At 46.8% G+C, this 27498-nt stretch overlaps 2 protein-coding genes across 2 annotated transcripts; both read right to left on the bottom strand.

The window, feature by feature from the left end:
* Positions 1–1688: 1688 nt before the first annotated feature.
* SST (somatostatin) lies at positions 1689–3190 on the bottom strand. Its single transcript, XM_045437110.1, has 2 exons — positions 2933–3190; positions 1689–2054 (listed from the first exon to the last, which is right to left on the bottom strand). Exons 1-2 carry the CDS (start codon positions 3068–3070, stop codon positions 1842–1844), a joined length of 351 nt encoding a protein of 116 aa, XP_045293066.1. The 5' UTR covers positions 3071–3190; the 3' UTR covers positions 1689–1841.
* A 19876-nt stretch (positions 3191–23066) lies between these two features.
* Positions 23067–26916, bottom strand: RTP2 (receptor transporter protein 2). Its single transcript, XM_045437109.1, has 2 exons — positions 26750–26916; positions 23067–24126 (listed from the first exon to the last, which is right to left on the bottom strand). Exons 1-2 carry the CDS (start codon positions 26914–26916, stop codon positions 23610–23612), a joined length of 684 nt encoding a protein of 227 aa, XP_045293065.1. The 3' UTR covers positions 23067–23609.
* Positions 26917–27498: the final 582 nt, after the last annotated feature.

The following is a 27498-nucleotide window of genomic DNA, read 5'->3' as shown; positions in this document are numbered from 1 at the left end:
TTAAAATGTGAAAAATCAACATTCCTCTGTCACCTTTGTCAGTGTTGAAGTGCAAATTGTCAGTCAGATCTGAAAGGGATATCACTCTCCCTCCCAGTACAACCCCCTACTGATGAAGGTGGGCAAACTGAGGCTGAAGGATAATTAACCTTGACCAAATGCTCCATTCAATTTAGGCTTTAAGTAAAGAATAAATATATATGTGGAGTCATGACTACATAATTCTTGCCAATTATTTTCATCCTGCTATTGGGGACTGACAACTAAAGATGGTACTAAAAAGGTAAGATCCCCAGGCACTCATACAATCTATGCACCGCACAGAAAACAATTAAGTTATGTTCTCTTCTGTACTTTAATCATAATAATGTGATTCTATTACTTCACTGAGTTGATTGGTTACCAGATGTCCACAAGGCATTTAACACTGACAGGTCCCCTAAGTGGACACACATTAATTCCCTCATAAATGTCTTATAAATAAAAGGTGCACCAGAACCTCGAAGGATCTTCTGTTTTCACAGAGATTGGTAAAGTGGCTTGGATTTTCTCTTGTTTGATCAGCTGTTCAGGAATTAAATTCTACTCAGCCACGTTCAGATTAAAAGGTATATTATCTAACGCAAATATTTTCTATAAAAGATGAAGTTCCTGTTAGATGTTTTATATACTGCTATCAGTAAGCTCACACTGTGGGGATTTGCACTGAGTTTTTGTACTTATATTGGGTTTATTGTTCTAGCAGCTCTTCAAAAATACCAGTGATAGTTAGAACATACATCCCCAGCGGGGCATATATTTAGAGTCTCTGAGTTACATCAGCAACGTTCTTATCTCTATCTTGAATGGTACTATTTAGTATGTATTATAATACTAATAATAATAGTAACATGTATTGAGTGTTTTTATTATAGTTTGAATTTTTATCTGGTGCTTGCTTTAATCAAATCAAAAGAAGGCTTGAGATCTCTCCTTCATTTATTCTGCAATTACGAAATCGTGCTCTGATACCTTCATTTGGATAGTATTCACTGAGGCGAACCAACATATGTTATTTGCAACCCATACTACTCTCACCTGGAAACTTATGGTACAAGTAATATTTTTCCCCTGAGAAACAAAAAATTAGGAGCTTGCTTTTAAAACATAGGCACTCTTTTGGCCACATTCAGTTACAGAGAGGGTTGTCAAAGAAGATATAAAAGCAAAAGTATTTCTGTAGATAAATGTCCACAAACAAGAAACACATTTTAAAGGCTCAGAATTTCATTTTAGCTTTTAAGCCAGCTTCTTTCCTTCAACTCCCAAATGATTTTTCCTTTCCACTTTTCATATATTTTACAGATTAGCCTGGTGGATAGTTGGACACTCCAGTCTGCTTACCCATAAATACTCATATCAATATATAATTTTAAGTGTATGTAATGTGTAACTGATATTTGTGGCAGCCTTTCCCAGTAACGTCCACTGGATTAAAGTTAGAATTCATAGAGTTATCTGAAATTATTTCTGTTTGAAATAACCCAAACTATGAGAGTTTCCATTTAGGACAGAATCTTTATTACCACAGGAAATTTTAAATCATATGTCTGTGAGATTTGGCATGCATACCTCAAGTAACTTGACTGAAATCACAACTGCTAATCACATATTATTGAGCAGAAAGATACACAATGAGAAACAAATTCTTGTGTTTCATAATGTCATCATAATTTTATTTTGTATTTACAGTCTCCAATTTCTAATGTAAGGGTCTTGCTGAGGATTGGGGAGTTAGGGAAGAGGGATGAGGTTTGGAGGAAAGGAACCAGGTCTTATATGGACAACAATAATTAATAAAGCTAACAGGAAGTGAAAGTCTTCCAGAAGAAATTCTTGCAGCCAGCTTTGCGTTCTCGGGGTGCCATGGCAGGGTTTGAGTTAGTGGATCTCTGCAGTTCCAGCCTCATTTCATCCTGCTCAGCCGCCTGGGACAAGTCTTCGGGTTCCAGGGCATCGTTCTCTGTCTGGTTGGGTTCAGACAGCAGCTCCGCCAAGAAGTACTTGGCCAGTTCCTGTATAGGGTAAGAGACAGAGAGAGAAAGAGAGAGAGAGAGGGAGAGATAAGGGATTAAGATGATGGTGATGGAGAAAAAGAAATGGAAAAAAACCTAATTTGGAAAGCAGATTCAGCTACACCCAAAACCCACTGTTCACAGCTGTGCACTTTTGTCACACTTAAAATCAGCTAAGGATATAAAAATAAGGGTAGATGTTATAATCATCAAGTAGACAGGCTTGAAAAGCTCAAATGTTTCTGCAAGTTTTCTGCCTTTATAGGCTTAACACACACACACACACACACACACACGCAGAAATGGTAGATTGTTAATACAGTTTTGCAAAGATAAAACATGTGCCAACAGTTTGTTTCATTCAATTTCAATTTCCAGCTCAGGAGCTACAAACTGGACTTGTTCTTACCGTTTTTGTTAAGTTAACTGTGGGGAAGGAGACCCTTCAGAATCTTAAACATACTGTGTTCTGTCTGTAGACTGCCCTTTAGGAGCATGGGAAGGAGGCACTGCTGAGGAAGGTAGTAGCTTCAGAGGTCCGCGCTTTCAGCACTTGGGCCAGCACCTCCGCGTTTAACACTGGGGGATGCCTCTTCCTTTAGTGCTCAGCTACCCAGGTCTTGAAATTTTCTTTAATGCCAAAGAACTTACCTGAACTGTGGCCAACTGCGCTGATCAGAGGGGAAAAAAGAGGTAAGAGGAGATTCTGGACTTTGAAAGTTTTCCTGAGAGATTTGGGAGCGGAGGGACCCAGAAAAGCACCGACACTCGGCAGGGCCACCTCTTAAATCCACCCCAGGGGGGGAAAGGCAAAGCCTGAGAGAAGACTGGGGGATTCAGAAGAGGGGGAAAAAAAGACGTCGAGGAAGTCTCCTTACCTGCTTCCCCGCGGCAGCAGCCAGGGACTTCTGCAGAAACTGACGGAGTCGAGGATCGGAGGGCGCGCCGGTGACACCGCCCAGAGCCAGGACGATGGACAGCGCGGCCAGCGCGCACTGGAGGCGGCAGGACAGCATCTCAGCGGCGCTGGGGAAGCCGAGCCAGACGGTTGGTCAAACTCTAGGAGCGGATCCGCAGGCAGCAGCGATGGCTCTGAAACCCGCGACTCCTAAAGCGGCTTGTGTTCTCTCCACCGGCTCCCCCCCTTTTAAACTCTCTCTCTGACGTCAGACTAGGAGGCGCCCCCAGATCTCACCAGCGCTTTTACGCACCATTACCCTCGTGAAATCAATCACAGAAGTAAGAGGAGGCTACACAATCCAAAGTGGCTTACTTACAAAAATAATAATAATAATCCTGCACACCCACAGGCCCACATGATTTTACACTTGCCACACTATCTATACCACCTTTTATATTCAGTCACTGCTGCTCACATACACATTCCATGATTTCACTCATACACATGCCCATGTATACACTAAATCACACACACACTCAAACACTCAGCCTTGGAGGAGACAAATGCTCCATCATGCACAGCTGCAGAGTGTACCCAGACAGCTCTCTCACCATACTCAAACATTCTAAGAGGGCCAGACAAATGCAAAAGTATGTGTGTGTGAGAAGTGGGGATTCAGAATCATTCTTCCAAAAGCAGATTTGCGAATGGAATGTGGATATTAGGAGTGAATCATTTCTTTCTCCATTATCTCTGTAAAAAGTCTTGTCAGTCAAGGTGAGATGGGTTCTAATAGCACTTCACTTATCCCTGTACTAGAGGAGGATAAATACCTTAGCCTCACCCTCCATGTCCCTCTTTCTCAGTAGCTGAGAGATTTCCGGTCTACTTGCCTTTCTACTGTGACAAAAAGTACCAAAAATTAAAAAAAAAACTGAAACTGATTTCATTTTGGTGCCTAGAAACTTGGAGCTGGAAAGTGATTTCAGAAACCATTTACTAAAGCTCAGAGCTTGAGCCACTGAGCCTAATAATGGGTAGTAAAGTGCACTGGCCCATATACTACACAACTGGATCAGGGCAAGACCTCCACATCTCAAGACTGGGGTTCTTTTCACTCAATTCTAAATCATCTGTCAGATTCCTGGCCAGTAGGAGCAGTTTTAGGTCAGGAACCCCCCAGTCTGGACATGCAAAAGTCCAAGAACCACCTGAACAAATGTTACCATTATTGTTTGTCTATCTGAGCAAAGAATCAACAGACCCTTGGTTAGATCCAGTACTCCCTTGCTCCCCACACACAAAAAGGAAGGTTAAGAAATGCTGTCCTAGAATTCTGTTGTCTGGTTAGATGTTTGGTGTCCAAATCAGAGTCGCAACAGTTTCTTTTTTTTTTCTAAAATAATGTGTTATCAGGGTGCCTATGTGGTTCTGTCGGTCAAGCGTCCTACTTCTGCTCAGGTCATGATCTTTTAGTTCGTGAGTTAGCCCTGCGTCCGGCTCTGTGCCGCCAGCTTAGAGCCTGGAGCCCGCTTCAGATTCTGTGTCTCCCTCTCTCTCTGCTCCTCCTACACTCAAACTCTGTCTCTCTCTCTCTTTCAAAAATACATAAATATTTTAAAAAATAAAATAAAATAAAATAAAATAAAATAAAATAAAATAAAATAACGTGTTATCAAGGAAGGATAAGCTAAAGCCTTGGCATGGACCAGATGATCTCTGCAGGCTCCTTAAGGACTGGCATTTTATGGCCTTCAAGCTCACAAAAAGCTTAAAAGATATTGCATGTCTCCAGAAACCAAGTGAAGCAGAGAACTTGGCCAATCCTGTCACCAGCCATGCATCTTGAATATATTCTCAATGCTTAGGCGATAACTACAATGTTGAGAGGCAGGAGGGGTCGAGAGGTATCCTGAATGGCTTGGAGAACTGTCACCATTTCCTTTTGTGTCTGTTAACCAAGGCTATGAGAGAATGCACAGCAAGGAGTGTTAGAGCTTCCGGGTTTGGCATGTCCAGGCAAGGCTAACCATAAATGGGGCATTACAAAGTCACTCACATTTGTTGGAATAGTCTGGGAGAACAATGAATCTGGGCCAGAGGAACCCAACCTAAGTACTACATGTTATTTTCTCTATATATCCTGGAACCTCCTTGGCCCCTGACAGGAGACTCAGAATCTAATTATACCCGCCCAACTATCCACAGGCATTCTCAGGAAAGAACCTCGCATCTCCTCCAGCCAAGACTTGGCCCTTGGCGGCCCCACTGAGTAGAGAAGGAGAGTTGTCCTGTAAGAACAGCCAGCCCAAGAACAAATAGCAGTCCCACTCCCTGGCTCTGTGCTCTGGGGCCTCTTGGACCTCCCCTCCCCAGACCCCTGCTCCTCCCTTCCCCTCCCCTATCCTTATTCTCTTCCTTTACCCACACTCCTCTCTCTTCCTTCTCCTTTTGCCTGACTTTTCTCTGAATTTCCCTCCAGGATCTTTCTCATTCTATCTTTTTGCCTTCTCTCTGCACCCCCTCTCTTCATTCCTCTTTGTTGGTCCTCCCTCTCCTCAGTTGTTTTCTGACTTCAGCCTGGTTTGATCTGGCTCCTTCTCTCTTTTGTGGCACTTCCTCCCTTCCTACCCCACCTGGCCTGGCGGAACTTCCATCCCAGCCTCTGCTCTAGTCTTTCCTTCCCTGTGCGGCTCCCTCCTTCTTAGCTTCTTCTCAGGACAAATAATCAAGATCTCTAGCTATTTAAGTACTTTACTTGGGAATAGTGAGGTCTCGGTTGCTTCCTTCACACCTCTCCTGAAGTACTGGGGCTGTGAATGAGGTGACTTCTGGGGTTTGTTTTTGTTTTGGTTTGTTTTTATAATCCTTGCATTGTTAGGCATCTAAGAACCATAGGAGAAGCCGAGGCAGGACCAAAGGGCAGAGGAATTCTTCCTTAAACCCCCCATGGCTAAGTTTAGCATAAAGGTTGATTTAGCACAAAGGTACCTCACACCTCCCCAACCTAAGCTCTCTGCAGCTAACCCCCCAGGGCTTCTCTCCCAAGTTCCAAAGGCTGGGAGCGGGAGAGGTTTGTGGTTACAGTGGGGAGCTATTTCAGACCTTGGTCGCCAGGAATCACCTCTCCCTCATCCTTATGCAGCCTTCTGTGGTTTACAAAGTACTTCCTCATCTGCACTTGAGGGCCGGCTAGCCTCATCTCCCAAGGAAGAATACTGAAGTCCTGAGAGCATAAGCGCCTTGCACAAAGGCACACAGCCAGGAAGTGGCAAGGTCAGAGGGACGGTGCTACTCCATGTTAGAAATTTTCACTCTCCCGCCCCCTATCCTTATGATGCCAGAGATATCTGGTTGAGCAGCCTGCAGCCAGGATACAGGTGTCTGTAGAAGGCATCCGGGCCTCGTTCACGCGCTAGGTACACGGATTCCCACCACCCTGTGAAATGTACATTTGAGGGTGATTACCTGCCAAAATGAGGCGTAGAGACTCATCTTAACGAGAACAAGTAAAATTGTGAGCAGATACAGATGTTCAACACCGAGCACTGGAGGGAATTAGAAAGCGTCTGTACTGGCAGTTGAGAGACCTAGGTTCTAATTCCCCTTCGACCACAATCCAGCTTCCTCTCTGGTCTTGGCTTTTCTCTTCTGCAAGATAAAAGGCTTGATAGGTAACTTTTGTGGTTCCCACCCAGCCCTGATAATCAAAGAGTTTAAGTTTGAGGAAGTAGAGGGGCAAACTAGACTATACTTGCAATATGAAAATGCTATTTCCTTCTGAAAATGAGGACTTTATAGGGGAAAAGAATCGGGCTTTTTTGTAATATGAAGAAGGAGGCCAGTGCAATGGATATTTCACAGGCCTGTTAGAGAAAAATTGCTCTTCAGTCGTGCTTCTGCTACTGACCAGCCCTTCCCACGCCGGACCTCAGTTTCTCCACCTGTACAATTGATTCACTCAGATTCTTTTTACGAGTAAGTACTGAGAATCTGCACCGCTTGAGAGGCCAATGATTCAGCAGTGAACTAGATAGACTAAGTCCTACTGCAGGAGACAAAACATAACCACATTAATTAATTAATTAATTAATTAATTGTGTGTTCAAATTGATAAGGATTCAAGCAAAGTATGATGGCTAGGGACCACCCTTCTGAGGAGGAACTGTTTAAGCAGCTATGGGAAGGAAGTGAGGGAACTAACCATGCAAATATTTGCATAAAGACATTTCCTTGTCGGGTGGAAGGACAGTCAGTGGAAAGGCCCTGGGGTAGAAGCATGCTTAGTACATTCAAACGTGAGCAACAAGGCAAGCGAACGAGAACAGAGCAGGTGAACCAGAGAGGACTAGATGAGGCCAGCAAGGCATGCAGGACCCAGATCACTTACAGCCTTAAAGGCTCTATTAAAGAAACCACTGGGATTAGGAAGGGGACGGCTGACTAAGGGATTGGCCTGATTTGGTACTTTAAAAGTAATGCCTTCTGCTAAGTGGCAAATTAACAGTAGGAGGACAAGAGTGAAAGCAGAGAGGCAAGTGAGGAGTCTAAGAACCAGTTAAGAGAAAAAGAGGAGCCAGAAGGAAAGAGACACATTGTCCCTTAAACACCAGCGGCCCAACTGGCTGGCTTAGTATAAAGGCATTTCATTCCTCCCAGGCCTCCTACAGCCAGCACCCAGCCACTACTCCATGGAAGAGAAGGTGGTTTGCGTTTGTTATTGGGGACCTTATTCCCTAGACTAAGTCAGGCCAGAGAAGACGGGGTTTGGGGCTGGGCTGGGAGTAGCCATGAAGTGGGAACTGATTAGGTGTGAAGTCCATCCTGAAGTAGAGCTGATGGTTTGTTTGGATATCGAGTTAAGGAAATGGGAAGAACAATTGGTAACTCCAAAAGACTGATGCAGACATTCCCTAAAATGCCTTAAAATCCCAAAATTCCTGAGACTACAGGAAGTGGATTTCTGACAAAGACTTCTGGGACGTTTTGCAAATGGAAGCCATTTGATTTACCAGTCGGAAGACAGTGAGAATTTCAGGCAGTGGAGGAAGCAACATGGAATAGCAGAAAGAGTGCTGGCTTAGATGTCTGAGGCCCTAGACTTAAGTGCCCAGTTTTCTCCTGCTTCAAATGGGCCTGATAATCCATGCTTTTGCTAAAATATGATCTGAGAACCGGCTCACACAATGTAAGTGAAGGTGCTTGGTGACCCATAAAACATGATAAAAAATAAAGACCTGTTTTTGCTATTGTTGCTCAGATGAACACAGCCAGTCCTACGCCAAGAGGTGATATTAAGGAGTCAGGCTTTGGGACCCGAGTATCCCTGCTGATCCTCTGATCTGACAAAGGAGAGAGGCCTTCCTCACACTGAGGATGCGTGATTTGAAGGTCCCGGAAGATCTCTTCCACAAAAATGCGGTAGGTGGGTGCTGAAATCCATCTGTTAGAAAGTAGTCTCGTTTTTGGGGCGCCTGGGTGGCTCAGTCGGTTGGGCGGCCGACTTGGGCTCAGATCACAATCTTGCAATTTGTGAGTTTGAGCCCTGCATGGGGCTCCGTGCTGACAGCTCGGAGCCTGGAGCCTGCTTCGAATTCTGTGTCTCCCTCTCTCTCTCTGCCCCTTCCCCATTCGCACTCTCTCTCTTTCAAAAATGAACCAATGTTAAAAAAATATATATATATATTAAAAAAAAAAAAGAAAGAAAGTAGTCTCTTTTCTTTTGTGTACTTTTCCTTGGGGACACAGACATTAAAACTCAGTAGCTATTAACACTTTAGTGTGAATTCGTTTATCAAATTGTCTTTTAGGCTAAAGGTTTGACTTAAGTTGGGAGGAGATCAATTTGGAGTAAGTGATGCACCCAATAGAGAGCAGACTTGGTGTGTGATTTTGGGGATGGTTTTGAGGCTATGGTAAGTATGTAGACTCCTTGCCAAATGACTGCAGAAAGCCTGATGCGGGCTTCAAACTCATGAAACGGAGATCATGACCTGAGCCGAAGTCAGACACTTAAGCCACCCAGGTGCTCCTTCCTGCACCCATTTTTATGTGCATGGCCTATCAGCCTGACAGTCATGTTTCCTCAGCCCCTTGAGGGGCTTTCCTGAGACTTTCCTGGTCAGTCTCACTCTGGGTCATTTTACACACCCTGCAGTCTCCTGTACCCATTTTTAAAAAATGTTTATTTTTGAGAGAGAGAGCGAGCACACATGAGTGAGTTGGGGATGGGCAGAGAGAGAGGGAGACAGGGGATCCGAAGTAGGCTTTGTGCTGACCGCAGAAAGCCTGATGTGGGCTTCAAACTCGTGAATCAGAGATCATGACCTGAGCCGAAGTCAGACACTTAACCGACCGAGCCATCCAGGCGCTCCTTCCTGCACCCATTTTTATGTGCATGACCCTCCCTCCACCTGGAACGCCTTTGATTCATCTCTGATGGTTAAGATCAGACAGCTTATTCTAAGATGGTTAAAAGAGTCTTTTAGGGGCACCTGGGTGGCTCAGTCGGTTAAGCGTTCAACTTCAGTTCAGGTCATGATCTCACGGCTCGTGAGTTGGAGACCCACGTCGGGCTCTGTGCTGACAGCTCAGAGCCTGGAGCCTGCTTTGCATTCTGTGTGTGTGTGTGTGTGTGTGAGTGTGTGTGTGTGCGTGTGTGTGTGTCTCTGCCCCTCCCCCTGCTCACGCTCTGTCTCTCGCTCAAAAATGAATAAACTTAAAAAAATTTTTTAAAAGAGTCTTTTAGAATCAATATCACCTTCTCCTGTGCCCCAAACTGTGTCTTTTGTGCTCCTAGAAGAGATCTTCACAGGTCACTTTATGTTTCTCTTCCTTGGAAGTCCCTAAGAAGAGCAGAAACTTTGTCTCAGCTGCGTTTGTATCCTCCTCAGAGACCATAAAAATGCGAAGCACAGAGAAATCCATAAAAAATAATGGCTGGGTTGAAGACAAATTTCTCTCTCCTTCCGTGTGAGGTCTCTGTGGATCCTGCAGGTAGGACAAACATCATGAACCTCCCGTAACTGATGACAGTATCATATGACCCCCCCCCCCAACCCTAGACTGTGGGTACTCTCAAGGACACACATCCATTGATCCCTTAGTCATCTCGGAGCTTCAGAAAGGAAAACCTTTAAACACCACTCAGTGTAATTGTTCCTACATGCTAAGAACTAACTCAAGTCATAACGTGAAAGTGCTAATATGGTCACTGAGAATTTAAGAGCTTTTACCTCTTTTGGAAGGCCTAGGGAGGACACATCCATAACCACTGAAGTGGGCATATGTCCGTGGTACAACAATAGAAGCAAATAACAATGCCAGCTCCTGTCTGTGTGGCGTTCCACTTTTGATTGAGTGCATTAGTATCAACTGGACAAGGGAACGGAGGGCCCAGGTTATGGAGTGTGGAGCTGGGCTGATGTCAGAACTCTTTCTGCCACTCCAGCATTGCCTCTCCCACTAGAGATAAATAAGGAAACGTGGCCCCTAATTCTCCTCTCAATTTCCCTTTCTCTTTGTGGGTCCATCAGTCTCTCCAGAAGCATCCCACTTGTTGATCTATGACTTCTGCTCTGGGCTCCCCACTGAAATGAAATGGAACTGAGCTCTGCCTCACTGTGCCACCCAGGGGACATGTCTCAGTTCTCTTTACCTACTTGCCTCCTAAAAGCAAGATGTTAAGTCTGGGATCTTCCGTGAGCCTTCCCAGTGCCATCAGCAGCAGAGGACCTGGTCTGAGGAGTGAGGCGAGAAGTCAAGAGCCCTGTCCCCTGGAATAGAGCGGAACAGACAGAAGCTCCTCTGCAGGTTGATCCTAAGACCTTTGAAACGGAGTGGTAGGGGCTCTAGAAACACAGAGATGCCCTGCGGACAGCTGCTCCCGCTTTCTCACATTCAAAATTACAAGTATTCGTAGAGACTGATGATTCTTAACCCTGGATTCACATCATGACTGCCTAGGACATATTTTAAAAGCACAGGTGCGGGGGTCCCAATTGCAAAGGTTCTGATGCATAGGCTTACATCTTTTAAGAGCTTCATTCCATTAAATGATGGAATCGTAAACCACTGCCCACCACTTGTCCCTCCCTTATCTCACTCCACTCTGTCCCTTCTCTGTTTTCTTCACTTTCTCTTCTCCTCTCCTTGCTCTCGCCCCTGTGTACCTTCTCTCGCATCTTCTCATTTATTCTCTGGCTTGCACCCTCTCTACTCAGTCAACTCCACCTCTCCTTTTCAACTGCCCCCCACCCCACTTTGACTGGGCAGCTCCTGAGCACATTGGGCATGGGGGTGTGGCTTTGCCTTGCCCAGGGCTAAAGCACCTGCTTCATTGGCTTCCCCCGACATCACCCCGAGAGTTGAGGGCAGGAGCAGAACTGGAGCCAGAACTGGACCCATCCACAGACCAGGGTCCTCAAAATCATCCACTCCTACCCCTCCACTGACATATGGAAAAACTGAAGTCAGGAGAAGGGTCTCTCTCAAGGTCACATAAGTGGTATCAGAGTCACAACCCCTGATTCTTAGTTCTGTCTCCTTGCCATGATACAAGTGCACTGTGAAGTTCCTTGAATCTCTTCCACCTACGTGGTTGAAGTCATATTATAAGCATTGGCAACTCCTGCCCTGTTCTCCACGTACCTGCAGTTAGCCTGAAGCAAAACCCCATTTCCTGATAAGACTGTTACCCTATAGAGAAAGCTTTGGAGATTAATGTATCAGGCCTTCACGCTTTGGGTCTCCATCCTTTTCTGGTTGTGCATTTCCTAATCCCCATAAAACAAACCGATCTGCTTCTCCCTGCCCTGGCTGCGCCTGGCTGCTTCAGCTCTCTGGGGGAGGAAGCTGTCGTTAAACTGAGCTCTTCTGCTCTCTGCTGGCTCCACTGGTACACGACAGCTTTCTCTACAGTTTCAGGACAGGATTTTATTCATTCCTTTATTTATTTAGTCCTCCAATGTTTTAAGAGCACCCACTTTGCGGAGAGCACTGTGTGTGGGTCCCAGAATTGCAAAGTAGGAGGAAAAAAAGAACCACTTTCTTCAAACACTCTATAATTGAACACTTTGTGCCAGGCACTGTGGGGGGGATTCAGAGATGACCAACATTCAATCCTTGGCTTCAAAAAGAAGTCACGATCTGGTAAATGATACAGAATTTTGTCCGAGCCATAGAATAAAAGAATTTGCACTAGAAGGGGCCAGAAGCGCCTTCCAAGCCAGTGTTAGTCATTACAAGCTTTCCAAATTAGGCCAAGGGCTGGCTGTCCATGGGCCTTGGGGACTGCCGGGACAGGGGAAAGGCGTGTCGCGGGGATTCTGTGCCATTGCACACGATTCGGCCACAAAGTTTTATAGCAACACAAGGCTTGAAGGGAAAACGAAGTTTGGAAACCACAGATCTAATACCAACCGTCCTCCCATATGTCATCTGAATGCCCTCCAGCCGCATGAACTGTCCTCGCAGTTAATGTCCCAGTTATAGCCCGTCTCATAATCGCCTTTTCACCCACTTGTGAGTTCCTTTGCAAGATCCCTCCAGAAGGGGGAGGCCCCCAGGGATATCTCACACGTGTTGAATGCTCCCTCTTGCGGCTATCCACACCATCACTCACTGCGGTGCCCGTCATTCCCAATGTTACGCCCAGAGCCAAGGACACTTCCCTGGACCACTGCTCCCTCCATGATGCCCCAAACTGCCATGCCCAGGGCTCTTACACCAGTGGCGTTCAAACTTTTGACTGCAACCAACATAAGGAAAACATTTTACATCATAATCCAGTGCATACATATACCCCCGAACACATTTCTCCAAACAATACTTCCCTTCAATACTTGTAATAAACTCGGGCATTTTCCCTTCTTTTCTATCTCTTTTGTCTTTGATGCTCGTCACGACCCATTAAAACTGTGTGACTCACTCTGAGTCATAAACCTCAGTCTGAGACGCGCTACCTTGGACCATGGCCCACGTGCGTTGCACTCCACCTGGACCCCTGGGAATTCCAGGTTGCTGCTCTCCCCACTGCCACGCAGCCTCATGGAGCACCAAACAGGAGGCCTTGCTGCCCCAGGGAGCCAATGCTCCCCTCCCATCTCCTTTCTCTCCTCTGTATTCCGTCCTCTCAGAGGGTCTCGCTGCTGTTTTAGCAGCCAGGAGTCTACACTATTAAACAACTTGGCCCCCGACTGTAGAAACAGCAGTGTTCATAGGGGATTGAATGGTAGCCCTTACAAGAATATGTCCACATCCTAAGCCCCCAAACCTGTGAATGTGACCTTATTTGAAAAAAAAAGGGGGGGGGGAGGGATCTCTGCAGATGTAATTAAGGATGTCGATGTAAGATCATCCTGGATTATCTGGCTGGCCCTAGATCCAAAGCCAGTGAGAGACAAAGGAGGAGACACAGGGAAGAAGGCCATGTGAAAGAGATGGGGCCTGGAGGGGCCCCTGGATGGGGCCTGGAGGGATGGGGCCACGAGGTCAGGAGCACCTTCAGCTACCAGAAGCTGGAAGAGGCAAGAAAGAATGGGACCCTCAAGCTTATGGAGGAATCGTGGCCTGACCCTTTGCTTCCAGACCTCTGCCCTCCAGAACGGTATTTCTGCTGTTTGAGGCCACCAGCTTGGGGCAATTTGATCCAGCAGCCACAGGGAACTAAGAGACTAACCAAGGCTCTCCTTTCCCACAGCTCTGAGGGAACCAGACAGAACAGGATTCAACTCACAGCCACTCTCTGGACCTGGACCGCCCCTCCCCCTCCAAACCGCAGGCTGCATTACAGAGTCAGCCTTGTCCTTCCAGACGTTTTCTTCCAAAGGGTGGATTCTACAAGGGGCTGCAGCATCCCCTCTTACAATTTGGTTGCTACCGCAAGACCCCTTCAGACAGACATATCTTGATCAACTAAATCCCACTTACGTACACAGTGGAATTTTTTCGCTGGTAAGTTCCTCAATGCCCACACATGTATCAGTTGGTGAGACTGGAAACCAGGCCTAGGAAGGCGGTAGGCATGGTAGGTGAGTGTGTTGATGGGAGCCCAGAGGAGTGCAACGATCTGGCCAAACCACACAGTGAACTGGTGGCAGGTGGGTATTTATCGGAACGCTGAAACGTAAATGTGAAGAGTCTTAGGGTTTCCTTCTTCCAACAGCATTATGGGAAATCCACTTAGCTTGCAACCTGTTTATACCACCATCTGTTTCATTTGCTGTCTCCCTCTTACCCTGGCTCGGCACTTCCTAGTCATAAAAACTTCCTGGTACACTGATGAGCCAAGGCCATGCCTTGGCAAAAAATAAACCCTTTGGCTGAGCAACATGTGACAGCAGGGGTCACAGAGGAACACAGTCAGCTTTGGGTTCCTAACAAGAGGACTAGCGTAGCAGGAAAGCTGTGTTCTTAGATCCAAGGAGAGATGGGATGAGTTCTGGTAGGGATAGCTTCCTGCAGCCAGCAACGAGCGCACACTATAACCTTCTCGTCCCCTTTAGTCTTCAGATTCCATGCCCATCTAAAACTGTGTCTTCCAGATCCTTCCAAAGTCCCGTTTTCTTCTTTAAAAGAGATTGGGCATTTCTGCACAGATTTACTCTTGGCAGTTCCAGGGGACCGATGCAAACCACATATGCCCTGGTCCTTCTAGAACCCATAACCCAAAGGGGCAGACCCCTACATCTAAATAATTCTGAGGCAAGACAACTATCTGTGTGTTGTTTTGTTTTGTTTCACTGTAGCAATTACCTCATTGTCTAGCAATGCTTTGTTTGCATGTCTGGCTCCTTGCAAAAGGGTTTTCCTCAACAGCAGAGTCAATGCCCTCCCATCTTGGTCTGCCTAGAAGATTGTCTGGAACACATGCAATGCTCATGGAAAGCTGATATTGAATGGATGCTGACCCGAGTGTCAATCAATGTCTTCAATGATCATATTTACACTAATGACGTCTAAATTTACTTCTTCTCTTACCATGTTTCTCTCCTTTTCCTTTATTGACTAATTGATTGATTTTTTTAGAGTTTATTTATTTATTGGGAGAGAAAGAGAAAGAGAGAGAGAGGATGAGTTGAGGGGGGGGGGGCGTCCAGAGAGAGAGGGAGAGAAAATCCCAAGCAGGCCCCGTGCTGTCATCGCAAAGCCCGACACAGGACTTGAACCCACAAACTGTGAGATCACCACCTGAGCCAAGACCAAGAGTCAGACTCTCAACTGACTGAGCCACACAGGTGCCCCATCTCCTTTTCTTTTTTGATGGCATATATTTAACTAATCACATCTTGTGAAATCTTTAATATGTTTTTCTTTGCTGTTTCTCACCACTGCTGTCATAATGGGTCATCACTCTAATTCAAGACCATATTACGCCTCTTGTGAACTATTTTAACAACTTCCTGACTGGTCTTCCATTGTTGACTCTCTCTCCCAAAACCCGACCCAGTTCCTTCACATATATTCTACACACTTCACCTGATTCAACTTCTAAAGACACATCTGATGATCTAACTTTCTCCCTTCAAAACTCCAAATGCAAATCACTGCCTTCTGAAAAAAGTCCACACTCCTTATGCATGTTTTTGAGGTTCTCAGGAATGTGGTTTCAACTTCTTCAGGTCTGGTTTCCATGAATGCTTCACCCTCCAGAAAATGCATGTGCCTACCAGTCCCTAAGATGGCCACACTCTTTAGTGTCTCTCAGACTGCTGATCCTGTCCCATGTGTCTGTAGTACATGTGGGCACATCTCCTTCTATCCGTCTACTCACTCCTCAGGGAACATTTCCAACTTCTTATTTCACAGAAAGAAGTGAATCCAGAGGGAGAGGCCTCTTTAAAAAATAAACACAAAATTATGAATGCAAAATTCTTTCCTATCATCATGGAGATAGTAAATAAGGATTCATAGAACAAAACTATCGAAACTTAATGAGACACTGAGGTTGGTGCCCTGGAAAATGGCCAAACAGGAGGACCAAGAAAGATAAAGGTAAAACGCTTCTCAAGCTCAAGAAATTCACAGTGAAGCAGACGATTCAGAGATATGCTAATAGCCGTCATCCAAGATAGTATGGATTTGTTATGCATAGGTTCAAGAAACAGGTTGTGGGGGTGCCTGGGTGGCTCAGCCAGTTCAGTATCCTGCTCTTGATTTTGGCTCAGGTCATGATCCCAGGGTTGTGGGATCGAGCCCTGTGTTGCCGGACTCCAGGCTCACATCGAGCCTGCTTGGGATTCGTTCTCTTTCTCTCTCTGCCCCTTGCCCCTGTTTTCTCTCACTCTCTCTCTCTCTCTCTAAAAGAAAAAAAAAAAAAAGAAACACGTTGTGGGAATGTGCTGGATGGTGTCCTTAATTTTGTCTCTAGGCATCTGAGACAGCGTCTTCAGAGATGGCACTTATTGTTGGACTTGAAGGGAATAAGCCAGCCATTGGGGACAAATAAGCACCAGAGAATTGAAGTCTTGGAGATCAGTGTGCTGGAGACCAGGGACAGCAGAAATACACGGTGTGTTTGGGGAACAGCCCCTAGTGCTACGTGACTGAGGCTCCAATGTACCGACCAATGAATCAGGAGGCCAGCCTGATGTGTTCATGGTGGACAGGCTCAGCTCCAGTGACCAAACACTCAAAATGGCAGCCGGTGGCTTTCAGAACTAAGACATCTATTTTTTCTCTTGCATAAAATTCCAGGTTGATGATCCATGGCTGATAAGGCACTTGGTGATATTAGCTAGTGGGTAACTTCTATCTGTCCCTCTGCCATGTGTGGTTTGGGCCTCACGACCAAAGATGGCAGCACCTGAGTCGAGGCGGCAGGATTGAAACAAGGATAAAATGAGGAGAGCAAAGGAGACACACGGTTATTGCCTGTGAAAGACTGCAGTTCTCAAAGATGGCTCCAACAATAGCTCCCTCTCTGTATGTTTTAAGATGTGCCTTTGACAAACTCCTGTTGAAAGGTGAGGTCCCTGCCCCATCTCTTTGTAACTGGGCAGATTTTGTGAATGTTCTCATTTGAATATGGTGCACTGATACTGTGTGATTGCCGAGCGAAGTCATAAAAGAAGTTCTAACTTTTGCTTTCTTCACTGGGATACCCGTTCTTTTTGTTTTTAAGTTTATTTATTTATTTCAGGAGAAAGAGTGAGTGCAAGTGGGGGCGGGGAGGGGCAGAGAGAGACAGACAGAGAGAGAGAGAGAGAGAGCGAGAGAATACTAAGCAGGCTCTGAGCCAGACGTAGGGCTCGATCTCGCAAACCGTGAGACCATGACCTGAGCTGAAATCAAGAGTCACATGATTAATAGACTGAACCACCCAGGCGCCCCTGGGATACTCATTCTCGATGCCTTCAGCTATCAGGGCAGTCTGCTCTGGCCCTTCCTGAGGTGACCCTGCTGCAAGAAAGCCCAATAGCCCGCATGGAGGAGACCCAGGACTATATAAAAAAAAGTTACCCAGCCAGACCTACATGCTTCAGCTCCAGCAACCGACTGCAACCGCAGGAGACACAAAGCACAAGGAATCCGAAGTCCTCAGTTGAGTCCTTTCCAACCCTCAGCAGCCAGTGAAAGATAACAAAATGGTTACTGTGGTTTTATGCCACAAAGTTCTGTTAAGTAGCCAGAAGGAACCTAAACACTGTCTTTTAAGGAAGTTTCCACAAAGCTTTTTGCCTGTAACTTCCGTGTAACTTATAGCCAATTGGCCAGGACTCAGTGACATAGTCATACTTACCTGCAAAGGCGTCTCTGGTGAGCACTCTGTACTCTGTGAGACGTGTGCCCCGCTAAGATCCTATTACTGCGGAAAAGGGGACAGAGGATTTTAGGACAGAACTACAGCCACAGCTAAGAAAGGAACTCTTTGAAGGACTGGAGACACACGAATACAATGTACTGATTAAAAAAATGATAATTCCTGAAATATCACCTAATATATATCCAAATCTATATAGGTTCTTTATTTACAACTATCGTGATCTAGTGAAGATTCAAGTTAATTTACAGGGGTAGATTTTAACACGCAAGGTAGAAGTAGTAGCTTCAGGTTCAAAGTGGTGTGCTTTAGCCAACGCACCTATTTTCCAAACCTTCCTAACTTTCCAAATTCCTTGTTGGCATGATCTAATGCAAAGGAGGGAGAGAGCTGCGTTTATTGGGAACCACAAATGTTGCATTCCCAGCATGCTGAGAGATATATGTATGATATGGTGGCAAGCCCAATGAGATTGAAGGTGGACCAGTCTGGATCTCCATATGCAAACAAAGTTCACCTCAGGAATGAGAGGAAAAGACCACCTCCCTTAGGAGAAGAGCATGAACTCATCCCGCCAGGCTTGGAGAAGGCAAGGCTAGAGATGAAGGCGTGCGATGACAGTCGATGGGGGCAAATCTCCACCTGACCTCTGGAAACACACCAGCTCCCTTCGCAGGAACATCTGGTCACTGCACTCATTTTGTACTGAATTTGCAGAAATGTAAAGCAAGGGGACACTGCCTAATAAAGTCAACTGCTAATAAGGTATTCATGCCAGCCAGAGAGAGAATGATCCTGTGACTTGATCTACGACAAAATGCAGAGAATTGTTTTGCTATGCTCCTAGGGCCATGCGGGGAGGCTGCATCTGAGGGAGGCTCCCTCCCACCACCCGATTGGCAACAAGACCTCTCTTCTAGTAAACAAAACTTGCGTGAAATAAGGTATTTTTCTTCTCCCTTTGTCTGAGACCAAATAATTCAAAGAGACATGGCACGATCTCTAACAGAACACTCCCCATCCCCCCGCTGTAAACGTCAGCAGAGAAGTCATTACGGGTATGAAAAATTGTAGTTCAAACACATGAAGACGACCTAAAGAATTAGAATAAATGCCTCCCTCTCCTCTGTGGACAACGTTACTGCAAGAAATAAAACAAAAGAGGGGCGCCTGGGTGGCTCAGTCAGTTATGTGTCTGACTTTGGCTCAGGTAATATCTCGCAGTTCATGGGTTCAAGCCCCGAGTCAGGCTCTGTGCTGACAGCTCACAGCCTGGAGTGCACCTCAGATTCTGTGTCTCCCTCTCTCTGCCCTTTGCCTGCTTGCACCCTGCGTCTCTCAAAAATAAATAAGCATTAAAAACATTTTTGTAAAAAAAAGTAAACAAAATGGGGGTACCTGGGCGGCTCAGTCGGTTGAGCGTCTGACTTCAGCTCAGGTCATGATCTCACAGTTTCTGGGTTCGAGCCCCACGTCGGGCTCTGTGCTGACAGCTCGGAGCCTGGAGCCTGCTTCGGATTCTGTGTCTCCCTCTCTCTCTGCCCCTCCCCCACTTGTGCTCTGTCTCTGTCTTTCAAAAATAAATAAAAATGTTTAATTTTTTTTTAAAAAAGTAGACAAAATGAAACAAGCAAAACCTTAGAAACTCTCTAGATTGTATTTTTACCAGAATTGTGAAACTATTGTACATATATACACACATACACATTTACATCATATCAGGCAATTTAAAAGAAAAGAAATATTAGGCTGATAACAATTTTTTTTTGTCCCAATAAATTCCAGAAGACATTGCAGTAATGCCTGCCAAGTTTTGAGAGGGGAAAATAAAATAAAATAAAATAAAAGGATTGTGATCACAGAATACAGTATTTGGCCAAGCTATTTTGGGGAAATAAGAACAACAGAAATCTCAGACAGCCAAACCAAGCACAGACCTTCTCTGAAAATATTACTCACAAAAGCACTTCAAATGAAAGGAAGAAAATAAACCAAAATAAAGACCTCTAAAGTGGAGTGGGCTGGTATAAGGATGGTGGGAGAAATAAATTTGTAAAATGTAAAAGTCAATTCCTAAATTAATATTATGAAACATAATGCATGTGTCTAATATAATTCTCTAAAGAAACCATGTAAGCCATAAAGCATTTTCTTAATTTAGTTATAAAATACTAGCTCATTCTAACAAAACTGAAAATCCAAGCTGGCAGGGAAGAGGGTATGTGAAATTTCTCCCCATTCTACCAAAGGAATTAATGGCTTATGTAACTTCCCTGAAATAGATGTAAGAATATGGGCAAAAATACATTTTCTAAAACCGCAAAGATAATGAGTACTAGGATAGACATTTGTTGTTTAACTTTTCATGGGAAAGTGATTTTTAAAAACCTAGCAATACTATCAAATAAATCGTTAAAGGATTAAAAAGCATTAAAACAGAAATAATTTTTACGTTTTGCATATTTTTGCAAATATGTTTATTTCATTTCTATCCTCAGATTTAGAAACACCCTTTTAAAATTTCATAATTCTTGACTTTTATTTTACTTGGTCAACTGTTTGGTTTTCTCAGTTAAATATCTCACAGTCAGAGAAAATCTTTCTGCATTTATTTATTTATTTATTTGTAGTTCACTGAGACATCTGGTAGCCTCATGGACACTGGAAGAAGGGCTATATAACCTCCTTGTCAGTTTCCTTCAGCCAAAGACCACGAGGAACACTCGTGTTACTGAACAAAGTTAGGTGTTTAGACTCATTGCAAAGAAGGAGGATGCACTTAGGAACCCTGAGGAATCTCAGGAAGAGGGTATTAGAAAAGACACACTATAGCATTGGGACATGTTCGGCGAGGGGGGTGGGCGGGGGAGGGCGGGGAGGGGAAGGTTCATGTAAATGGGCTGTGCTCTGGAGTGGATATTATCAGAAAGTGGGGATAATTCTATGATGGAGTGCCTTTAGTCTTATCTGGAAGGACAGAAGGTATGACTGGCAAAGAAGTAGCAACCACTCATATTGGTCACAATAGGGGCCATTTTGGTGATGTTGTGTGGTTTGGACAATGTTCATGCTTCCATTTGTAGTCGGAGACGATTATGGAGTGGTCCTGTGCTTGCCTGGATCCAGCATCGTCCCAGAGGGGTCTGGTCTGAGGTTGGTATGTGAATTGACCACCACAATGTAACTGTGGCAGCCAGACCAGCCCTCAGATGTCCGTGACTGCTCTTCTCTTTCTCATCCTTTATATAAGCACTTTGATATATGAACACACACGCACCATGAAAAGTTTTACGTATTTTATTCTATTTGACGCATTTATTCTTACATCATGCATCTACGATATGTAATGGATATGGACAGATGTATATTTAAATCTTTAAAGAAGTGATGTATTTGATTGCAGAAATAAAAAGGAACAAAAAAGCAAAAAAGGAAAATCATTTGCACTGTAACTGCCCTCAGTTGAATTCAACGTACGTGAACAATTGGGACCAGAAACAGGTTGCCTACTTTCAGGGATTATTAAAATAGTTAGTTGACCTTATTTCGGTATTGAATAAACAAAGCTTTCTGTGTTCCTTGACTGAAGTTAATAGTTTTGTGATTTGCAGCCCAGATTCTCATTGCCCGCAGAACACTTGAAGAGATCATCCATTCTGATCCCTGAAGTGAAAGCTGAGACTATTCTCAGCTGCTGAGGCAAGAGAGAAGGCTGGATGAACACTAGAGTGAGGGAAGACTGAACGCTTCCTCTCATACACAGGTGTTGCGAGCTACAACATCTGCAGGCATTCAAAGGTTTCTAGAAGGCACTAGGAGTAGGATTGCTGTTCACCATTACCTTTTTGCTCTCTTTCAAAGACAAGTTTTGAAACTGACAATAAAATATTCACCATAAATCAAAATGCTCCTGCCTCACTCCTTACCTGAGCCGAGAAAACCACCTTCACCCAAGTCCAGCCTACTTTGCTTTTCCGCCTATTCCTGGCCCCTGCTCCCAGGTTCCTCTCGTGCTCTATCCTCCTGGCTTCTTCTGGTACTTGGTCGCTTCCTGCTTCGTGAACATGAAATGAGCTTTGCATCTGGGGACTTCCATTTTCACTCCAACTGGGATGAACTGAGCTGCCTGCCAGCCCTAACCTTGACCTCCCGACCACTTCCATATATCCTTCAAGACATCATGGGTGAACGACTCCTTTTCCAAGAAACCACTCCTGAGGTATGATTAGGTTGTCCCCTTTCTAGCACAGCATTGACTAGCACGCAACACGGGCCCTGCAGGTCAGGCATTGTGCCTGATTACCTTTGTGATCCTGGAACTTAGGACAGGCTAATCAAATAGGCTAGAGTAAATGAATGTTGACTTATGGATGCAAATGGACAGAATACAGCTTTTAACCACAGAATATACTTCATGCCATTGTTTCCCCCAGGGGTGGTAATGGGTTTTTACTGACTCATTCCACTGTATCTTCGAACTGGTATCCAGATCTTAAGTCTTGGCATAGCATTCCTTTGCACATCTGACTGTATTCTTCATCAGGGAGTCCACAGGCTGCCAACCAATAACCGTGCAGTTACTGTCTGCCTCCACTGCTCATGCTTCCCCTTGCTTGTCACCTCCCCTGAATGGAGACACACAGCCCCACCAACACCTGAATGATCTACATCCACAGATCTGCCTAATACACCCCTTCTCTCCCCATCCACAGTAACTGGGAGAACCATAGAATTGCCTACAAAGGTATTTTCATTCAGGATGACAGAGGAACATCTCCCTCCATTATGGGTAATTACTGGTGCCATAGCTCATACGTTCCTTCAAAACACAGAAATGTATTCTGGAAGCCCCAAACTGACACACACACACACACACACACACACACACACACACACACACACAGCAAGAGCAAGAAGACCAAGAGAGCGTCCCATCACCTTGCAGTGAATTTCAACAGGTCCTCCCTCCCAGGAAATAAGCTTAGACAACACCGGGACCCACAAATTCCAATCAACTGACAGCAACACAGAGCTTACAGATTTATTTGTGTATCTCTAACACACCACACGCCTACCTGTCCCTGCCCCCCGAAGGCTTCCTGCTGCACCTTTAAACCTGTGTCCCTCTCTTATTTTTAGGAGTCCACATACGTTTAACTAGTAACTTCAAGCTCTAGTCTAGAAATTTTTATGATGATGTGCTACATCTGCACGGCACAGTATGGTAGCCACTAGCCACATATGGCTATTGGGCACTTGCTATGTGGCTGGTGCAACTGAGGAACTGAATTCTGAATTTCATTTCATTTTAATTATTTTAAATTCAAATAGCCACATATTGGCCACCATATTGGACAGTGCAGCTCTAAATGATTCCAGCCAAGCAGGCTTGAGCACCAAAGTAACAATCTGAAACTTTCAGAAGAGTGGGAGCAGACTCTCCAGGAGAGGGACTGAATGAAAATGCACTGAATATTCTCGCATAGGGTGGGGTCACTGCCCTCTCCAAGGAGAACCATGGCAGGATGGTCAGAGGCAGCTGAAGACGGCCTTGAGATGAAGCCAGGGCAAGACAGGACCTAATGGGGTCCTAATGGGATGTGGGATATGGAAATGAAGCAAAAGGAGGGGTCGGGATGGATGTGGAGGAAGTGGAGGGAGAAGATACCTCCCTGTGGGTTTATTTACTACCACCAGGCCTAAATCCTCCCCAGACCCTCTCCCCCTGCCCCATCGCTATACATTTTAATGGCAAGACCATTAAGTATCTCCCAGAGCAAACCTCCCATTCCATGGAGGAATAAACTGAGGGCCAGAGCTAGCTGTCCAGAGTCCTGTTGACTCTGCAGAAGAACTGCAGCCAGAACCTTCCTACCCCACGGGCGTAGCTCCACTAAAGGAAGGCAGAGCTGCGGAAGGAGAACTGCAGGTAGACAATGAGCAGGCAGAGGGCGGCCCCGAAGAGGCACCAGCGAAGCAGGAAGAAGCTGTAGCCGGAACCCTCCTGGGCGCTTGGCTTGGAGGGCCCTGAGAAGGTGCAGGTGGTGGCCTCCTCCTCCAGCAGCTTCTCGCTGGGCTTCCAGTGCACGACGCCCTCCTGGCAGGCCTCGCAGAACTCGCTGCGGTGCGGGCCCGCGTCCGGGCGGCTGGCCACGTGGATGCGGTACTGGCCGCCGTCTTCCTCGTAGCACTGCTCGCGCAGGCTGGTGATGAGGTTGTCCACCAGGCTCTCGATGTTCTCCTCCAGCATGCTCGACTCGTCCAGCCGCGCCGTGCCGCATTCGTGGCACAGCTGCTTGAAGACGCGCATGCGCACCGAGCCCGTCCGCTGCTCGCGGTCCAGGTACATGTGGAAGAGGATGACCACGTGGGTCGACTGCCAGGTGTGCCAGCACCAGGAGCAGTGGAACCTGCGGGGAGGGGAGGGAAGGATGCAGAAGGTGGGCCTCCCTCCCGGTGACAGCCTGGAGGAGCCCGGAATGGAAGGGCCCTGTGTGCCTGTGCCTAGAGATAGAGGTGGCTTGTTCACTGCCCCCTGGGCTCCTTAGCTCTCGGCAGGCTCTGCCTCCTCCCACTGAACCCCGCTGGGCCTGGAGCAGTGTCTTCAGAAATCTGGCACTGGAGCTATCTGGCTTCCAGCGGGCTCTCCTGCCTGCCTCCTGCACGCCCTTCTGTGGCCTCAGCTCCACGTAACCCATTGCACTCTGGACATGCACCTGTGCGCTGCACAGGGCTCACCCCCCCCCCCAATCTGGGCCTTATTTTTCAAGCGTGCATTGCAGAGTAATGGTGTCCAATAAGGCTCTTTTCATTCAGACGTCCCCTGACTCGGAGATGGCTCGCTCATGCCTCTCGCCTGCGGTGGAGAGAAAAGGAGATGCTTCTAACTACCAACCATAGACCACCAAGAATACTTGGGAGAAAAACCACCAAGAATCCAGCAGATGGACTGCTGGATGGGTGATGGGGCAGCAGGGGAGGACTCAGAGACTTTGGTCCCTGTACCGTCACAAAGAACATTCTCTTACGCCTTGACGAGTAACAGCCCTGCAACAGACACTGGAAAAGCAGGCCGTAGTCGGCATCCCCCTCTACACATATGCACATTTACATTCAGGCCACTCCATCAAACTTGGACCCCCTAGAGTCCCAGCCTCAGAGATTGTGGAAGGAAGTGGTCTGGGACTCATCTAGCCAAGCCCCACTCCCTCAGCCCCCACCCAGTGCTTGCACACCTTCAGTAATGGAACATCATTACCTCCAGGACAGTTTCTTTCAACCTTGAGATGAACCTCTTCCAGGAGGACCCTGTTACATCAGCTTTGTAGTCAGGGGCCCCGTGGACCCCTGACTGTCCTTACTGCTGACCCTTTCTGGGTCCCCTGTATAATGGCTCTGAAGGACCTCTGACAAGGAACTCAAATTCAGTCCAATAGATACCACCTAGCCCCTACTTTATGCCAAGCATCACATAGTCCAGGCTGGGGGGTAGAGATGAGGCCAAGCTTGCCCCCGAGGCCTGGAGCCCACTGACAACACAAGCCCAGAATAGTACCCGGCATAGCTCAAGGCAGGATTGGCCCACAGAGCAGCCTGACCCCCAGAACGGGGGCCCCACCCTGCTGGGCCAGAGTTGTGGGGCACCAGGATTAATGCATCTCAAGGCTTACAGGGAGAGTGAGCCTGTGCACATAATAAGCACAGGAGTGGCAGTTCTGAAGGCCTGCCTGAGGCCACCTGGGAGCCACAGGTCACCAGCCAGGATAGGACCAGTTGAGACCTGAGGCAAGGAGGAGCCACAGGCCCATACAGCTCAGCCCCTAATCCCCTGGGCCCGTGACCCAAGTTTCCAGGCCTTTGCACTCCTCCCAACGGCCACCTCAGGAGCTTCATGTTTTCCATCTCCTTCTCTACCTTTTTAATCAAACCAATCCAGAGCTGTTTCCTCTCCCTCAAGCTACACCTCAGACCTTAAATTTCAAAATATCAGACCTAGCGCAAGGGGACCATAAGGATCATCTAGTCAACCTTTCATTTTATTGAGATGAAAACAGAAGCAGAGAGAAAGAGAGCCATCCATGTGCACACAGCTAGTCAGAGACAGAGTCAGGACCTGGTCTCATATTTACAGGTCTTAGCTCCCCACGGACAGCTCCCTACCCACAGCCTGCCTCCTGATTCCACCTTCACCGGCATGCTGCACCTGAGGCGTTACACATACAAACATGCATGAACAACCCGGTGTGTGTGTCCACACCCCCAAAATACAGCCACTTGTCGGCCTCCCTGGGGGTCTAGGGGCATTATCTGTCCTTGAATCAGTGGACCCAGGGAAGAGGCCTGCACAGACCCTGAAGATGAGCTTGAGGCAGCTTGGGCAGGGCATTCTGTGGTCTTGATTCCAAATCACACCCTAGAAGGAGAGGCATGTGCGTTTCAGATGGACATGTCCCCTGAGCCTATGGAACTCCTTGCACTGTGGAAGTTATGAGGGTCCTATAAAGCATAGGACACTGGGCTCTAAGGTCTTAAGGGAAATCATGCCCAAAGCTAAGTCCTTTGGCCGCTGGCCCATAGACAATAGAGCTGGAAGGGTCTTGATTGGCCAACTTCCGGTATTCAGATCAAATTGGACTGAGTTGACTAACTAGACTTAGGACCGGAGCACAAGCCCCAATCCTAAGCTAAAGTTTTCTCAGCGGACCTCATGGCCTCCTCTCTCAGTCCCCACCATTCTGTAAGAGACTACGAAATGTGCAAACATCTAAAATGTCAAAGATTGCAGGGCCATTGTAGCTCTTCGTTTATTATAGAAAACCAAGACCCAAAGACAGAACACAACTTGTTAAGGTCACCCAGGGAGGGAATGGTACAGCTGGGATTAGAACCCAGGCCTCTCTGACCCACCTGGAAGTCCTTCTCTGCCCCCTCACCTGAGCTGACCCCAGGACCAGGCTCCATTTGATCTCTGCATCTCCACTTGGAAGGTGCCCCCAGGGCTGCCTACAGGCCCCTCCTCCCTGGGCTGCTCACCTGCCCGAGGCATGCTGTTCCAGGTACTGCTTCCAGCCAGGGGCCAGCTCGTTGAGCTTGAGGTTGGGATCCATGATGAGTTCCCAGCTGTCGGCCGGCTTGGCCACCTCCATCTTCTCATAGAAGACTTTCTTCCACTCGCAAGTGGTCAGGCTGGTGGTACACATGGTCCTGTCGGCAGGGATGGAAGTTTCCGTTCAGCCTGCGCGAGAACACAGAAGGAGCCCAGGTAGGTGCAGAGCAGTTCCGTCTCTGCCGTCTGAAAATCCTCATCAACCGGACCAGAGGGAACAGGACCCAGCAACCTCCTTTGTCACCCTGGAAGTGGTTACCATGGCAGCTGAGCAGGGAGCCAAGAGCCAGGGCTGGGGAGGAGGGAAGTCCCACAAGAGAGTTCCAGGGCCCTGAGCTGGGCTTGGGAGGCAGGGCTGGGTAGTGACACCGAGTGGAAGGAGCAGGCTGGGAGGCTCAGGCCCGGGTCAGACCTATCCAGGCCTTCCAGGATCTCCACCCTCCTGCTTCACCTACTGCTCTCCCAGGCATTCTGCACAGCATGTGCTATGGTAACTGTGACCCCCTAGGGAGCCAAAGAGAAACAAGGGATGGGGGGGTGCAAAGCCTGCAGGTCGTACACCCCTGATGTGTGGGAACCATCATTCACCGTGCGCCAAGCACCAACTGCTTGACCTGTGTGCTGGCCAAGGTGGGAATTCGTTCCCCCTTCAGCCAGATCAGGAAACCGAGGTTTA

The sequence above is a fragment of the Leopardus geoffroyi genome, chromosome C2, assembly GCF_018350155.1.
Source record: "Leopardus geoffroyi isolate Oge1 chromosome C2, O.geoffroyi_Oge1_pat1.0, whole genome shotgun sequence".
Lineage (NCBI taxonomy): Eukaryota > Metazoa > Chordata > Mammalia > Carnivora > Felidae > Leopardus > Leopardus geoffroyi.
This window is presented reverse-complemented; position numbering and strand designations above follow the sequence as displayed.

Coding starts and splice junctions, on each gene's coding strand:
- SST (XM_045437110.1), bottom strand. CDS start 3,070: ATGCTGTCCTGCCGCCTCCAGTGCGCGCTGGCCGCGCTGTCCATCGTC. Junction 2,055..2,932: donor CTGCTGCCGCGGGGAAGCAG/GTAAGGAGACTT, acceptor TACCCTATACAG/GAACTGGCCAAGTACTTCTT.
- RTP2 (XM_045437109.1), bottom strand. CDS start 26,916: ATGTGTACCACCAGCCTGACCACTTGCGAGTGGAAGAAAGTCTTCTAT. Junction 24,127..26,749: donor GAACAGCATGCCTCGGGCAG/GTGAGCAGCCCA, acceptor CCCTCCCCGCAG/GTTCCACTGCTCCTGGTGCT.